Source organism: Myxine glutinosa, chromosome 11 (assembly GCF_964187855.1).
Source record: "Myxine glutinosa chromosome 11, kmMyxGlut1.1, whole genome shotgun sequence".
Lineage (NCBI taxonomy): Eukaryota > Metazoa > Chordata > Myxini > Myxiniformes > Myxinidae > Myxine > Myxine glutinosa.
In genome coordinates this window covers 122,814,157-122,830,365 of record NC_136271.1, presented here as the reverse complement: position 1 = coordinate 122,830,365, position 16,209 = coordinate 122,814,157, and the positions used below count along the sequence as shown (strand labels likewise).

The 16,209-nt window shown below is 43.7% G+C and overlaps 2 protein-coding genes across 6 annotated transcripts in view; one reads left to right on the top strand and one right to left on the bottom strand.

Moving 5' to 3' along the window:
* CDKAL1 (CDKAL1 threonylcarbamoyladenosine tRNA methylthiotransferase) overlaps positions 1-16,209 on the top strand; it is a 612,415-nt gene that overhangs the window by 409,299 nt on the left and 186,907 nt on the right. The gene's annotated exons all lie outside the window — the stretch shown is intronic.
* LOC137436897 (E3 ubiquitin-protein ligase RNF144A) overlaps positions 12,058-16,209 on the bottom strand; it is a 40,733-nt gene continuing 36,581 nt past the window's right edge. For all 4 annotated transcript variants that reach the window (XM_078787086.1, XM_068131106.2, XM_078787087.1 and 1 more), the window contains 2 exons: positions 15,153-15,242; positions 12,058-12,718 (listed from right to left, as the gene is read on the bottom strand). In XM_078787086.1, the coding sequence (XP_078643212.1) occupies positions 12,581-12,718; positions 15,153-15,242 (228 nt within the window). In that variant the 3' untranslated portion in view covers positions 12,058-12,580. The remainder of the gene's footprint in view (positions 12,719-15,152; positions 15,243-16,209) is intronic.

Sequence of the window (16,209 nt, the reverse complement as noted above, 5' to 3'; positions counted from 1 at the left end):
AATACCTAAAATTAGAATCAGGTGCACCAGCTCAGGTGCAAATGATTAGAACATCGTTAGAGAGGATCTTGGAGGAACCTGTCTTATTTAAACCTCAGACATTTAGTTTGGTTTGCTCTTTGTGGTTGAAGTGTGCGGCATCACCTTGCCTAGATCAAAAGAGCTCTCTGAGGCCTTCAGAAGGAAGGTTATAGATGCCTACGAGTCTGGGAAGGGATTTAAAAAGATCTCCAAACAATTTGAAATCAATCATTCGACTGTCCGGAAGATCATCTACAAGTGGAGAAGATTCCAAACAACTGCCAACTTGTTCAGGCCAGGCCGCCCGAGCAAGTTCAGGCCAGACCGCCCGAGCAAGTTCAGCCCGAGAGCAGACCGCAAGATGCTGAAAGAAGTCTCCAAGTACCCCAGAATGTCATCATGGGACCTACAGGTAGCTCTTGCCACTGTTGATGTCAAAGTGCACGAGTCTACCATTAGAAAGAGGCTGCACAAATTTGATCTACATGGGAGGTGTGCCAGGAGGAAACCTTTGCTGTCCAGAAAAAACATCAGAGCAAGACTAAAGTTTGCCAATGAACACCAAGGCAAAGACCAGCACTTCTGGAACAATGTGCTCTGGTCAGATGAGTCAAAGGTAGAGAGAGCTATTTGGCCACAGTACCAGAACACATGTTTGGTGAAAACCAAAGACAGCATTTGACCACAAGAACCTGATACCAACTGTAAAGCATGGTGGTGGAAATATTGTGGTTTGGGGCAGCTTTGCTGCATCAGGGCCTGGGCAGCCCACCATCATATAATCCACTATGAATTCTTCATTGTACCAGAGGGTGCTTGAGGATAATGTGAGGCCATCTGTCGGAAAGTTGAAGCTCAACCGAAGGTGGACCTTGCAACATGACAACGACCCTAAACATACAAGTAAATCCACCAAGGAATGGCTGAAAAGAAAGAAATGGAGGGTTCTGGAATGGCCAAGTCAAATCCCTGATCTAAATCCCATCGAGATGTTGTGGGGGGATTTGAAACGAGCTGTGCATGCAAGAAACCCCTCAAACATCGCACAGTTGAAAGAATTCTGCATGGAGGAGTGGGCAAAAATTTCTCCCAGTCGATGTCAAAGACTGGTAGACAGTTATAAGAAACGCCAACTTGAGGTTGTTTCTGCCAAAGGGGGCAATACCACCTATTAGAGCCAAGGGTGTACTTACTTTTTCCACATGTGAAATTTGCATTTATGTTTATTTAAATTATACAATGGACTACAAAATGTAAATGTTTCATGATATTTGTTATATTATATCACCTTTATCTATCAATATTGTTGAAATAAAGATCAAATAGCTGTATGTTGAAATATGTTGAAAAAGGCAAAACTTTACATGGGGTGTACTTACTTTTTCACGTGACTGTATATACATACATATGTAGATAAATTATATAATTTTTGCATCATTCTGTTCTGGACTCCCCAGAACATATATTCAATGCAAGAGGCGATAAGACTTGTTATACGAGCCGGATGCATCACATTGCAAATTTAACCCTTTCATCTATGATTTGTGTCGGCAATACGTTCCAGTCGGGAGGAGAATGACGTCCTTTCACTGTCAAGCTATTTGCTCAAAACATGTGATCCTCCTACGTATTTTCCTCGACCAGCATGTTCGTAGATATCAATAGCTTAACATCAAACAATAACACATGGTATGATATGCTACATCTTCCCCATCACTAGTGCCCCTGCCTGCAGGTCAACACAAACACAGCATCTTGTTCCTATCCTGTTATTTTAGAGTATAAGGTGCACAAGATGCATTACCTGTATATAACCTCATCAATCCTGTATATAATAAGTTGAGTATCCTGAACGTCCTCACCTGCGGGCTCTGTGTCTGACGGCTCTACCTTACTCGATGTTATAATTGCAATTGTTCCGTGATTATATGAATATATTATTTATTCCTGTCCATTGATTTGTGTATCATGACGTGTGTCTAAGATGTGTCTGTGTATAGTTACCTGTAAATGCTGCAATGATGTTTATACCTCGTACTATATATCTAATAACTAATGAATAAAAGGACCATTATTTTCATTCTGGATCTCAGTGTGACTGTGTCAAGGTTTGTGGACTGAAATTCATACAAGGTATCCGATTTGATTATCTTCATTATAAACCAGGTGTAATGTGACTATGTTTACAAGTCCAATTCCCACAACAACCACAACTGGAAATGATCAAAAATGCTTTTTATTTCCCCCAAATATTTAAGGCCAAAAAAAGATCTTATCTTGTATCACAGGTCGGACAAGTACATCAGAAGACATTGTCCTGTTATACGAATTACAAGCGAGAGTTAGGGTTAGGCCATGGAAGAATCATTATAGTACTTACTGTATATGGATTAGAGTCCAAAGATCCCAACGTAATGACCTTTGCTCAGCTAGGAAGATCAAACAAGCCAAATTTGAAATTTGAGGTGCTTGCTTACATGGGCTCCACCTGTGAAATGCAGAATGAAGAAGTGTTTATTGTACAGTATATAATATGTAATTGTCTACTCTGTTTGCTCAGCTCGGAAGACAAGATAAATGAACCGTTTCCAGTCTCTTTGGGATAGGGATGCAACATTAGCGACCGAATGCCAATAAACTGACACATTGTAGGTGATTGAAGCAAAGCGATGATGCCTTTTCATTTCTGTTTTTACTTTTTTATTTTAATTAATTAATTACTTTACACATGGTCTCGGCTCGTCGAAGAGCTAGGACACAACATAATAAATGGAACAGCAGGAGAAAGGGGAATGCCTCAACTCTGTGTTTGCCTCTAAATCTTGTGTCCCAAACCCATCCCTCTCCGTACCCACCGTACCCAGCTGCTCCTGGACTCCGTGTCCTTTCCTCCTGACAAGGTGGAAAAGTTTCTGTCAACCCTCGACTCTGATTCTGCAACTGGACGTGACGGCATCAGCCCACGGGTCCTAAAATCCTGTTCTTACGCTCTTTCACGTAAATTAGAATTTACGGAGTTCTTATGCTCTAAAATAAAATCCTGTTCTTACGCTCTTTCACTCCCTCTCTCTGTTCTCTTCACCCTCTCTTTTGCTCAAGGTCATCTGCCATCTGCTTGGAAATCAGGCAACATCACCGCTTTGCACAAAAAAGGTGCAAAAACAGATCCTAGCAACTACAGACCAATCAGCCTTCTCCCAATTATCAGCAAAGTCATGGAATCCATCATTGCTTCGGATATGAAATCTTTCCTCTTCTCCAATGGCTTGATCTCTGATCATCAATTTGGTTTCAGACCTGGTCACTCTACTCTGGACATGCTGCTTCTGCTTTCTCAACAATGGATGGAGGTCCTCAATGCCAAACAGGAAATTAGAGCTGTCTCCCTTGACATATCACGTGCCTTCGATACGGTCTGGCACCCAGCTCTGCTCACCAAACAAATCTCCACGCATGGCTGGCGGACTTCCTCTCTAGTCGTAGTCAACGTGTGGCCCTGAATGGGTTTCTCTCATCTCCTCTTCCTGTTCAGGCTGGAGCTCCCCAAGGCAGTGTTCTGGGCCCTGTGCTTTTTCTGGTCTTCATCAATGATCTCTGACTCTCTTGAAAATCCTCTCTATCTCTTTGCTGATGACTCTACTCTCTGTCGCTGCATTCCTCATCCCTCAGATCGGCAGTCTGCAGCCTCCTCATTCTCTGCAGACCTGGACAAAATCACAGACTGGGCAAACAATTGGAACATGTCTTTCAATCCTGACAAATCTCACACTCTTATGATGTCTCTCCGAAACGACCGACTGGACAACCCTCCCATCCACTTTCTGAATAGTCCTCTCCAAGAAGTTCTGTCACTCAAGCTTTTGGGTCTCACTATCTGCCATGATCTTTCCTGGGAAAAAACACATTTCAAATCTGGCCTCCAAAGCCAGTCGCCGACTGGGCATCCTCCGTCGTGCAAAGTCCTTCCTTGGCACACCTGAGCTCCTCACCACATACAAGGCTTACATCCGCAGCTCAATGGAATACTGCTCTCCCCTCTGGGCTGGTGCTCCTGCCTCACACCTAGCTCGTCTTCACGCTGTTGAAACCAAAGCGTTCAGAATCATTGGAATCTCCCGCGATGAAGCTAACTCCAAGGGCCTTTCACTCACTCACCGCAGGTAGGTTGGTGGTCTTTCCGTCTTCTACCGACTCCTCTCTGGCCTTGCCCCCCCCCCATCTCTCTCTGGGCTCTGTCCCCCAAATATTCCTACAGGTCGCACAAGATCTGCCTGCAACCCTCTTATGGTTAAACTGCCAAAATCAAGACTCTCTGCTCACCTTCACTCCTTCATACCTCTTTTCTCCTGTCTCTGGAACAAACTCCCTCACTCTCTTCAATCCCACTCCACCCTCCAGGTCTATAAAACTGCTGTTCACCACCATCTCTTATCTTCCCCCATCCAAAACCCTGATCTTTTCTACCCCCGCTAATTTCACCCCAAACCCACTTTTTTGAAATACCAACTTCTGTCCTGGAAGTCCTTGGTGTCCTTGTGTTCTATACTTCTCCCACCCCCCCCCCCCCCCCCACCCCTTTCCCACGGCTCCTCCCCCCAAGCTGTCTCCCTCCCACACATCTCCCTGCTCTCAAATGTTGTTTGTGTCCTCCTCCTTATCTCCCCATCTTGTCTTCCGCTCCCTCTTTTTATATATTTCGTTTGTCTGTTCGATTTGTTTGTGAAATAAATGTTAGCTCTTTCACGAGCCTCGATTCTGTATACAAAAAAAAAAGAAGAAAAAAAAAAGAGACAGAGATGGACAAACAAGGGATGCAGGTGACGATGACGATTATGGGAGAACACAAGAGGTGGACAATATGGATACACCAGCAACATTTTGGGAGATGGGGGTGGTTTAACGGGTGTAGAAAAGATCATAGCTTTGAATGGGGGATGACCTGAGATAATGGTGAACAGCTGTCTTGAAGACCTGGAAAGCAGAACGACATTGAGGAGAGTATGGAAGGTGGCTCCACAGGTGGGAACTAGAACGGCACTCAGTAGAGAGCATACCTCCGCCTGGTTGGCCATGTCACTCAATGGTGAAGAATCACTTATAAATAATTCTCATATCCGAATCCATATTCAGATCTTCACCAAAATCGAATCGATAATTCCTTGCTACACACACACATGTCCACCAAGGGTCGTCCAAATCCATCCATAACTTTTTGAGATATCCTGCATCACCAAACTCTCCTCCTTTGGTATCCATGGAAATCTCCACGCATGGCTGGCGGACTTCCTCTCTAGTTGTAGTCAACGTGTGGCCCTGAATGGGTTTCTCTCATCTCCTCTTCCTGTTCAGGCTGGAGAGGTCCCCAAGGCAGTGTTCTGGGCCCTGTGCTTTTTCTGGTCTTCATCAATGATCTCTCTGACTCCCTATCTCCCAATGTATCGTTTTTGGCCCTATCTCCCAATGGTGAAGAATCACTTAAGAATTAAATAATTTTCATATCCGAATCCACAGTCAAATCTTCACCAAAATCGAATCGATTCTTCCTTGTCACACACCCATCCTATCCACCAAGTTTCGTCTAAATCCGTTCACAACTTTTTGAAATATCCTGCTATGTATCGTTTTTAGTCCTCTCCCAATGGTGAAGAATCACTATAAAAATTAAATAATTCTCATATCCGAATTCATTTTCAGATCTTCACCAAAATCGAATCGAATCGTCCTTGTCAGACACCCGACCTCTCCACCAAGTTTCGTCCAAATCCGTCCACAACTTTTTGAGATATCCTGCTACGTATCATTTTTGGCCCTATCTCCCAATGGTGAAGAATCACTTCATAAATTATTGTAGCCGGATCCCAATCCTGATCTTCACCAAAATCTAATCATTTCGTTGGAGAGGGCTTTCTTCACCGCTACATCTCTGCCACATTTTGTCCGAATCCGTCCACAACTTTTTGAGAATTTATTTTCACAAACGGACAGACAGGAGTGAAAACATAACCTCCATCCACCTTTGGTGGCAGAGGTAAAAAGAGGAATAATTGAGTGGAGGTGAGCAGTGGTTCTTGGCAGTTTCACTAGGAGGGGGTTGATGGTTAACCACGTGGATCCTGCAGATACCTGTCGGAACAAAGCACGGAGAGGGGAAAAGGTGCAAGACCAGAAATGAGGTGGAAGAAGACAGACAAGACCACCGACCTCTCAGTGATGGCGAAGTGATAGGCCCGTAGACTCTGCTTCATCTCGAGGGATTCCATTGATAATGATTCTCAGCTTCAGAAACATCTTGGTGACGAGTCTGTCCTCAGTGAGGAACATGCTGCACACACATGATTGACGGATCATAGTCTATGTAACGAGTTAATAATATAATAATTAATGTGAAACAGGTTGGGTACACCCAAGACCACCTCGATTTTGTCATTTACACAGTTTTGCAATAGCGTATCATCTCACACTTTCTCCTATTTCCAACTCCCTTCCTCCTTCATCTGCAGCCACTTTTCTCGGGCTGTGGTGTGTGAATCAATACATCCTTCTCCTCCTGTTTCTCCGTCATCGCATTCTAGCTGTTGATCCTAAAAACTGTTGTTAGGCTGTTCTCTTCCATGAACCCAGACACATGTTTTTAAAAAGCAGATTAATTTAAAGCAAAAACCAGAAAGACCCAACAATGGGCTATGAAAGATGGTCGAGTCTCAACTCAGCTGGACTATCGAATACACTGACCACAAGAGTCGGCTTGTGCATTGAGGAGAATTTTTTTTCGTAAACATCAATCCAAAACATAAGTCTTAAAACGGCTCAAATCAAAGAAACCTCCAGACATATTATTGAAAAAAAAAAGACAACGACAACATTTAAATAATATAGTGCTGGTTTTGCGTGGAATCTTGGGAGTGCTCGACGGAAAGTCCCGAAATTTATGGCTCATTACTAAGAAACTAGGAGATAGCAAGACAGAAAGGAGAGACAAGCAGTCTCTGTAGACAGAACGTTTTACCCACAAGACAGGTTATGGGATAACAAATGATGTGGAAGCTCACAAGTGACATCAAAAGGTTTGTGAAAGCAACAGGAACAAGAAGCCGATTATAGATGTTGTTCAACTCAAGAAGTTGAGAATAAACAGAGTACCCAAAATGAAACAATTCAACAATCGATACTAATATGTAGAATGAGTGTGTCCGTGCATTGGTTTGTCTCTCGGTTTCCCTTTGACCCTCGAATAGTCTGTTAAGTTGCTGCCCTCTCCAATTTAGCTCCTTCTTGAGTCCACTCTTTTGTAGAGAAAGAAGCAACGGCTGAAGAAAATGACGATTCCCTTTTTGAAGAATTATAAAATACAAGTGAACCGAGTGAAAGGTACTATGATTCTCTTCAAAACAAACATGAAAGGGAGAAATGAAACTAATGGAGTATATGTGAAGCTTGTATGTCATTGCGTGTGAAGCCTTCAAAAACAGGATTTTAAAGAATTCATAATTGAAAACCATGTGCAATTGGTGACCACAATCCAGAGAGAGAGAGAGAGAGAGAGAGAGAGAAAGGTGCGATCAGAGTTTGCAATACGCTCGCTAATGAGTCTGAGTTCAACATCTGAAATATCTGAGAAATCCATTATACTCGACCGAGACGTTTATTTATTTCTTAAAGGTTCCCTTTATTAAATTGGCATCTTTTTTAACATGATATCATCTTGACTAGCTGTTCAAGTAACATGCAGCACAAAGTGTTCAACAGGTCAGGGGTTATGCTGTAAAAACCTTGCTATGGCTGTTGGTTACTCAGGATATACAATAATCCAGCAATTACGAGGCATTGGTAGAAGGAGGGAATTTCGCAAATGTTCTTTCGTTCCGGTTTTAGGACCAGCAGAGAAGATAACCGAGAAGGAAGTTGAGGAAGCGATAAAAGCAATACCACCGTTTAGAGGCCATTTTTCCCCGCAAAGCGGGGGTTGGCCTTTTCGGGGACCGTGGTTGTTGTTGTTTTTGGTCCCCTTTTTGAAGCAATGTTTTACGGCCGGATGCCCTTCCTGACGCCAACCCTTTTTGTCGCCTTTTTACGACAAGCAGGGAATTACCAGTGAACTGGTACTCAAATAGCCGACCTCGGAAGGATGACAGGCTGAGTCAACCCCCCTGGCGTTAATTCAGCGATCGACCGGGATTCGAACCCAGGATCCTTGGATCCTAAGCTGGCACCCTAGCCGCTAGCCCAACACCAGGGCTAGCGATAAAAGCCCAAGCCCAAGCGATAAAAGCAATGAAGAGTGGAAAAGCGGGAGGGCCGACGGGAGTTGTGGGAGATATGTTGAAGGCAGCAGGAAGTTGGGGTGTGATGAGAATGACAGAGATCTGTAATCTGGTGGTGAAAGAAGGCCGCATTCCAGTGACTTGGGAACTGAGTACCCTCGTCCCTCTACACAAGGGGAAAGGTGACTCTCTGGAGTGTGGCTCACACCGAGCGATAAAGTTATTGGAGCATGGAATGAAGGTATTGGAAAGGGTGTTGGAGAGGAGGATAAGGAAGAAAGTGAAGATTGACGAAATGCAGTTTCGATTTATGCCAGGAAGAGGAACGACAGACACGCTTTTTATTGTGAGGCAGTTGCAGGAGAAGTACATGGAGAAGAGGAAGAAGTTGTTTCTTGGGTTTCTTGATCTGGAGAAAGCATTCGATCGGGTTCCACGTGAAATAGTGACATGGGCATTGAGGAAGTTAGGAGTGGAGGAATGCTTGATCAGAGTAGTAATGGCAATGTACAAAAGAGCGTGCACAGCCATAAGGACGAAGGACGGGAACAGTGGTGAGTTTGAGGTGAAGGTGGGAGTGCATCAGGGGTCGGTACTAAGTCCACTACTATTTGTAGCTGTGATGGAGGTGCTGGCTCGGAACGTAAAGGAGGGTTTACCGTGGGAGTTGTTGTCTGCAGATGATCTGGTGTTGATTGCAGAAAGTAAGAATGGACTGAAGGAGAAGATGAACAGGTGGAAGGAATGTATGGAGACAAAAGGTCTGAAGGTGAATATCGGAAAAACGAAGGTGATGGCAAGTGGTAAAGCATGTGGTGAGGTGGAAAGAACTGGGAAGTGGCCGTGTGCTGTGTGCAGGAAGGGTGTCGGAGTGAATTCCATTCAATGTACAATGTGCGCTGAGTGGGTTCATCAAAAATGTAGTGGTTTGAGAGGGTCATTAACCAGTGTGGCAGCTACATTCAAGTGTAAGGTGTGCACAGAGGGAACTGCAGATGGAGGAAATATTGAGTTGGATCTTGGAGACGGCGTGAAGCTGGAAGGTGTGAAAGCTTTTTGCTACCTCGGAGCCATGCTGAATGGAGAAGGTGGATCAGACTCGGCAACTGTTGCTAGAGTGAGATGTGCATGGAAGAAGTTTCGGGAACTGAGTGGCGTGCTGACGAGGAGGGGAGTATCGTTGAAGCTGAAGGGAAAGGTGGCTGCATGTGTGAGAAGTGTTATGATTTATGGGAGCGAGACATGGGTAATGAACGTAGAGCAGCAACGAAGGCTGGAAAGGGTGGAAATGCGAATGGTTCGGTGGATGTGTGGAGTATCGTTGAGAGAGTGGAAGACAAATGATGAATTGCGAAATATGATGGGAATAGAGCCTGTGATGGATGCTGTGAAGAGAAACAGTTTGAGATGGTTTGGTCATGTGTTGAGGAAGGATGAAAGTGACTGGTTGAGAAGAGTGATGGAAATTAATGTAGAAGGAAGTAGAGGACGGGGAAGACCGAGAAAGACTTGGCTAAAGATGGTCGAAGAAGAAATGCAGGCAAGGGGGTTAACAAGGAGAGATGCAGAAAATAGGGCAAAATGGAGAAGATTGTCATGGGGACCGCAAGGCTAACCCCCGCTCTTGCAGGGAAAATGGCCTTAAATGCCTGTTGTTGTTGTTGTTCTTTCTCTCCGAGTGCATGTAAATAGGAGAGCAGAGGGGGGTAAGATGATAATATGCCCCAGCGACTGCTGACTAGTCATCGGTGTTTTTGTTGTGTACAGTGAGTTTGGAAGTGCTGCATTTATCGATTGTACTTTACATGTCAAATAAATGTAGGTTTGCAGTTCAAATACCTGCCGGTTTGGACATAGATCGACCGAAGAACCTTTTTTTTTTTTTCTATACTGAATCGAGGCTCGTGAAAGCTGACAACCGCGAGGGAAAGACAGCACAGGGGGACCACGAGGGAAAGACAAAGACAGCACAGGGGGACCATGAGGGAAAGACAAAGACAGCACAGGGGGACCACGAGGGAAAGACAAACGCAGCACAGGGGGACCACGAGGGAAAGACAAAGAGTACAGGGGGACCACGAGGGAAAGACAAAGACAGCACATGGGGACCACGAGGGAAAGACAAAGACAGCACAGGGGGACCACGAGGGAAAGACAAAGACAGCACATGGGGACCACGAGGGAAAGACAAAGACAGCACAGGGGGACCACGAGGGAAAGACAAAGACAGCACATGGGGACCACGAGGGAAAGACAAAGACAGCACAGGGGGACCACGAGGGAAAGACAAAGACAGCACAGGGGGACCACGAGGGTTAAGGGTTTTTTGGAGGAAAGAGACAGGCAGTGAGAGACAAAAATTCCTCACAATGTGCAATCCCCTCTTTAAGCAGGAACTATCTCCTTTAAGGTCAAAATGTTTTTTTTCAGCCCGTTAGAGAAACTTCCGTTCAATAAAAAAGTAATTATTGTTCAGTCGTGGCCAAAAATATTGGCACCCTTGCACTTTTTTCAAATAACTCACAATTTTCTTTAAAATAAGTTCAAATTGACAAAAGTATTTGGCCTCCACAATTCTTTATTTCACTGTTAATATTACAGAACCTTTGTTTTTTATTTAGAACTTAAGATATCCTTTTAAATCAGATAATACAAAGAAATGGCATTGACAAAGTTATTGACACCCTAGACTTAATATTTGGTAGCACAGCCTTTGGACAAAATAACTGCAGTCAAGCACTTCCTATAGCCATGAATGTGTTTGAGGTCATTGTCCTGCTGCATGACCCATGACCTTCGACAGAGACCCAGCTTTCTGACACTTGGTTGAACATTGCACTCCTAAATGTCTTGGTAATCTCCTGATTTCATGATGCCATGCACACATTCAAGGTACCCAATGCCAGAGGCAGCACAGCAACCACAAAACATCACTGAACCTCCTCCATGTTTGACTGTAGGGAAGGTGTTCTTTTCTTTGAATGCTTCATTTTGTTTTCTGTAAACATAGAGATGATGTGCTTTACCACAAAGCTCTAATTTGGTCTCATCTGTCCACAGGACATTCTCCCAGAAGGATTTTGGCTTGTTCAGGTGTATTTAGGCAAACTCCAATGGGGCTTTCTAAGCAGTGGGGTCCTCCTGGGTCTCCCACCATATAACCCCCTTTCATTGAGTTGGCGACAGATGGTGCAAGTTGAAACTGTCGTACCTTGTCTCTGAAGGTCAGCTTGAATCTGTTTGGCAGTTGATCGAGGTGCTTTCTCCACCACTCCACCTTTGCTGCAATCTTGGATCAAGTTTTCTCTTGCGGCGATGTCCAGGGAGGTTGGGTACAGTGCCATGGGCCTTAAACTTCCTGATAACATTGCGTACGGTGGACACAGGAACATCAAGGTCTCTTGAAACCTTGAGATTGTCCATGCTTGGCTACAATCTTGTGTCTGACCTCCTCAGACAATTCTCTGGTTTTCTTTCTTTTCTCCATGCTCATTGTGGTATACACAGTGACACAAAACAGCAGAATGACTCCTTTTCTCTCTTCAAACTGGTTGAATGAGTGATTTTTATATTGCACCTGCAACTCACCACAGGTGAGTTCAATTCCAAAGTAAAGGAGAATCACCTGCTTGAAATCTAATTATGTCGAACAACTTCTACAACATGCCAATAATATTGTCCTGGCCATTTTAGGATTTATGTGTGGAATAAGCTAAGATTTAGTAATTATTTCAGCTTTTTTGTTTTGTTCCATTGCAAACCAAAGAAATACATATGTGGATTCCAAAATATTTTTTAATTTCAACAATTTTCTGGAAGAAATGGTATATTATTTTAAAAAGTGCATGGGTGCCAATATTTTTGGCCACGACTGTATGACCATTTTGACATATTAACCCTTAAAATTGTCCCAAGATCATGAACGAGAAAATTCAATCAGATTATCCAACTTTTGTGAGAGTGACTTTCAAATACAAATATATTCAAGACAAAGATATTCCATGAAGCACTGAGAAAGGTAAAATAATCCAAACAAAATTGTAATGGCTGTTGTTCCAGTGCAATTACCCCAATTACCCACCAACTCGAAACCGAAAAAGAGCAATAAATAGCATTTTCTCAAGTCACCAATTCGGTAAAGATAACCACAGCGGTGGAACTTCACCACAGTAGTAAAACATGGGGCAGTGCTGGTATGGTTTCCTCATTGACCAGGTTAGCTCAACAGCTGCTGCATCTCACAACTGCTGTGATGATTGAGGTCTGCGACGTTTTATGCTGTTCACCCTAAAAGCCATTCATGAAGCTGCAGAATTGGTTTGCTTCCGCAAGCATTTGGGCTTGCAGTGTGCACACAACACACAAGGTGCAGCGACGAGTAAGAGAGGTGAGGCAGCGAGGAGGAGGACACCAAGGCCAGCAAAAATACAGATGACCTAAGAGGGGAGGACAAGAAAGGCAGTGTAAAGGAAAGGTAAACACGATTTACATTTCAACAGAGGAAGCATGTGCTCATTTAAGGTGTGAACTGTGAAAGAGAATATAAAATTGCTAAAATATATATATATATATATATATATATACAGTATATATAAATGAATGAATGAATGAATGAATGAAAATGAATGAATCATGGATCATCATGGATCAAAATCATGGATCAATGAATCATCATCTTGTATATATATATATAAATGCAGGAGCAAAAATGATGATGGGGGGGGGGGGGGGGGAGTAGACCAGTGGGAGAACAGGTAGATATTGGATGTGCAGATGAGCAGGATCACTGGGAAGAGAAAACACTGCAGGTAAATGAGGAAGAGAAGATGATGATGCAGGATCGTCATTAATATGTTGGCAAAAAAATGCTTGTGGAATCCTGGAAAATGTCATTCTCACCCTATCACTCCAGAAGGATCGTCAAATGAACCCATGTATCTGTTTCCTTAGCCATCCACTGGAAGAAGTTCAGTCTCTTGAATTTATGGGTTTCACTCACTATCAGTCATGCGTTTTCCTGGGCCGATCACATGGCAAAGCCGGCTCCGAAACCAGCCGCATACTCGGCATTGAGTGTGCTCGTTATGTTGATCTGATGCTTACAGTGTGTACTGTTGTCCAGAGCTTGTAGTGTGCTTGCACAGTTTAATAAAGTGCAGTTTATCTTGTATCCTAGCCTGGCTCAGAGTTTATATGTACATGTCTGCAGGCAAGGAAGTGTAGTTTACCCGAATAAGTCTGACGGTGCAAACAATAAATAAATAAATAATCTAATCCCTGGGTGGAAGATGGAGTGTAACAACTGCAAGAGAACAAGCCACTCATCCATTCCTGCGATTGGCCCAGCAAAATTGTCATTAGGACCATCTGTGATGGGGCCCCCGATGGGATCACCATTCCCAGAGACAGAATGTCTAAACCACCAATTTTATTTTATTTTATTTTTTTTACAGCAGATTTATGTAAATCTCAAAATGAGTGAAATATTCAGAAAACTCGGAAATACAGAACGATGGAAATTTATTATGCATGAGGAGTGAACATATATAGTAGTCAAAAAAATAAATAAATAAAGAACAAAGCACCGCTCACTGAAGTATCAGTGCCCTATGAGTTTGGTTCAATATCGGAAAGAAACAAGTAAAGTACCGAGAATTGAAAAATCACGTGAAGAGAACTTGGAAACTATAGAAGGTGGACCTCACTCACATCCTGGTTATAATTGGAGCAACTGAAGTGATTAAAAAATGATAATTAAAAAAAAAACCTCAAAGTGTTTGAGATACAGAACAAGTCCAACAAATGTTATATTACGTGCATGTGGGTGGGGGGGAAGGGGTGGGGGGAAGGGATATCTCCACCCCCAATTGCGAAAAGGAAGGGAAGGATGGGGGGGATTGAGATGAGGAACGGTAAAAGGGGGATGGGAGGATTGAGAAAAAGAAAAGGAAGGACAGGGGTGGGGCTTGAGAAGAGGGAGTAATAGGAAGGGAGGGACAGGGTTGGGGGGATTTAAAAAAGGAAGGGGAAAACAGAGGTGATTGAGAAAAGGAAGGCAAGAACGTGGGTGGGGGGGGGGGGGGGGAGTGAGAAAAGGAAGGGGGAAGGATGGATAGGAAAAAGAGGAGGAGTTGAGTGTTGGCATGGAAAGTGACAATTAAAAGTGGGAAGACAAAAATAAACAGAAAGAAGAATTGTGCAGCAAGAGGAAAACATGGAGAGAGTTGTCGTAATTAAATAAACAAATGTACGACTGTCTGTCTGCAGGACTGTCTGTCTGTACATCCATCCCCAAACTACTCCCTCAGTTTTGGGGCTAGCCCCGCCAAACTTTCTATGGAGCCTTTTGCGGTTCCAAGTGTGTCCGAAAGTGGGGGGGAGGTTCATAAATCTCTCAATACAATTATGATTTTGAGTTTCCACCCATACAAAACCACTCTCTCTCTGCATGTATAATAATTCACAGGTCTGGCATTTGCAGTTTCACCATTTATTGCATGCGCAAACATTCTCTGGTTCGGCATTTCTCAATACAATTGAGATCCTTGGTTTCCACCCATGAGATGCCGCAATTTTTAGCGTGTAATACACAAAAACTGAGTTTGCATTCTCAAAAACATATTTCTTGAGATTTTGGGCTCCCACCCATGCGTAGTATGGGTACCACACTTTTAAGAAATAAAAGTCAATAATAAACAACAACTTTGTGGGGGAATTGTCCATAAATTATGTCACTGACGAGAGGAGGAAAAACTCAGAAATTACATGAAAATTATTTGAATTTTGGCATGAGAGCAAAGTCAGCATCATGCACATCACAGCTGTAGAGAGAAAAAGAAAAGAAAAACTTTCTCCGAAGAGAACACGTACTTGAGTGCGATGCCAAAGCACCGAAGCACGTGTGTGACCGAGCTTGTTGCGGCAAGGACCCTGGTCATAATGACGGAGCAAGAAGTCATCCTGAGAAGAAAAAAAAGTGAATCATAATTGGTTGATCTGTCAGAGAATTGTAATCAAATAACAGACCAAATACAGAATTGGAGCCATCAGGAGTAACTCGAATAGGTAAAGATGGAGCCATCGGGAGGAACCTGGATCGGATTAGGGGTTCAGCTGCTACTCCTCTACACTCAAACACAACCAGACGCAGCCAAGTGAGCCTTAACAAGTACAAAAAGTTTTAATTAAAACAAAAGCCGCGTCGATGTTACACAATGCCTAGATGCAGCTGTGCCTATAACGTCGATGTTATAGGCACAGGACATTCCTATTGATTCGATTACTTGATGTTATTTTTGTGCAAAGTGAAAATATATCTCGGCAATTTCCCGTGTGTGGCGACGAATTTTTAATATATCTCGGCATTTTCCCGTCTGTTATTTCAGGCGGTGTATGACTGACCATGCCGCGATTTAAAAAAAATATATCTCGGCAATTTCCCGTGTGTGGCGACACGTGAACGAAGCTATGCTCCTCTCTCCACATTATTGTGACGACGTATAAATTAAATATTTCATCGTGACGATTGTCATCAAATGGACGAATTTTTAATATATATCTGAAGGAGCTGGGGATCCCACGTCGATCGGAAGAATGGACGCGACAAAAAGCTGGAATTCATCCGAGTTGCTTTAATCAAACCAAACACTCAGGCACTCTCCAAAGCCCGTTTATCGGGCAGCAATATATATACATATTATCCCGGAGCGTTTGCCCAGGAAAGGCGAGAGGGGGCGTGGCCCAGCGTCCTGGCTGCGGCCTGGCAAGTTGAGGGCGAGCCTGCCCGGGCATGCCCGGGCGTCCTGGACGAGCCCGGCATGGTGATCGCTCCGCGTCCTTGATAGGTGCAAGGCGATTGTGAAAACCCAGCGGTAGCCGCTACACACGTCCCCCCAGAATCGACTTGCACCGGCAGGGTCAATTTGAG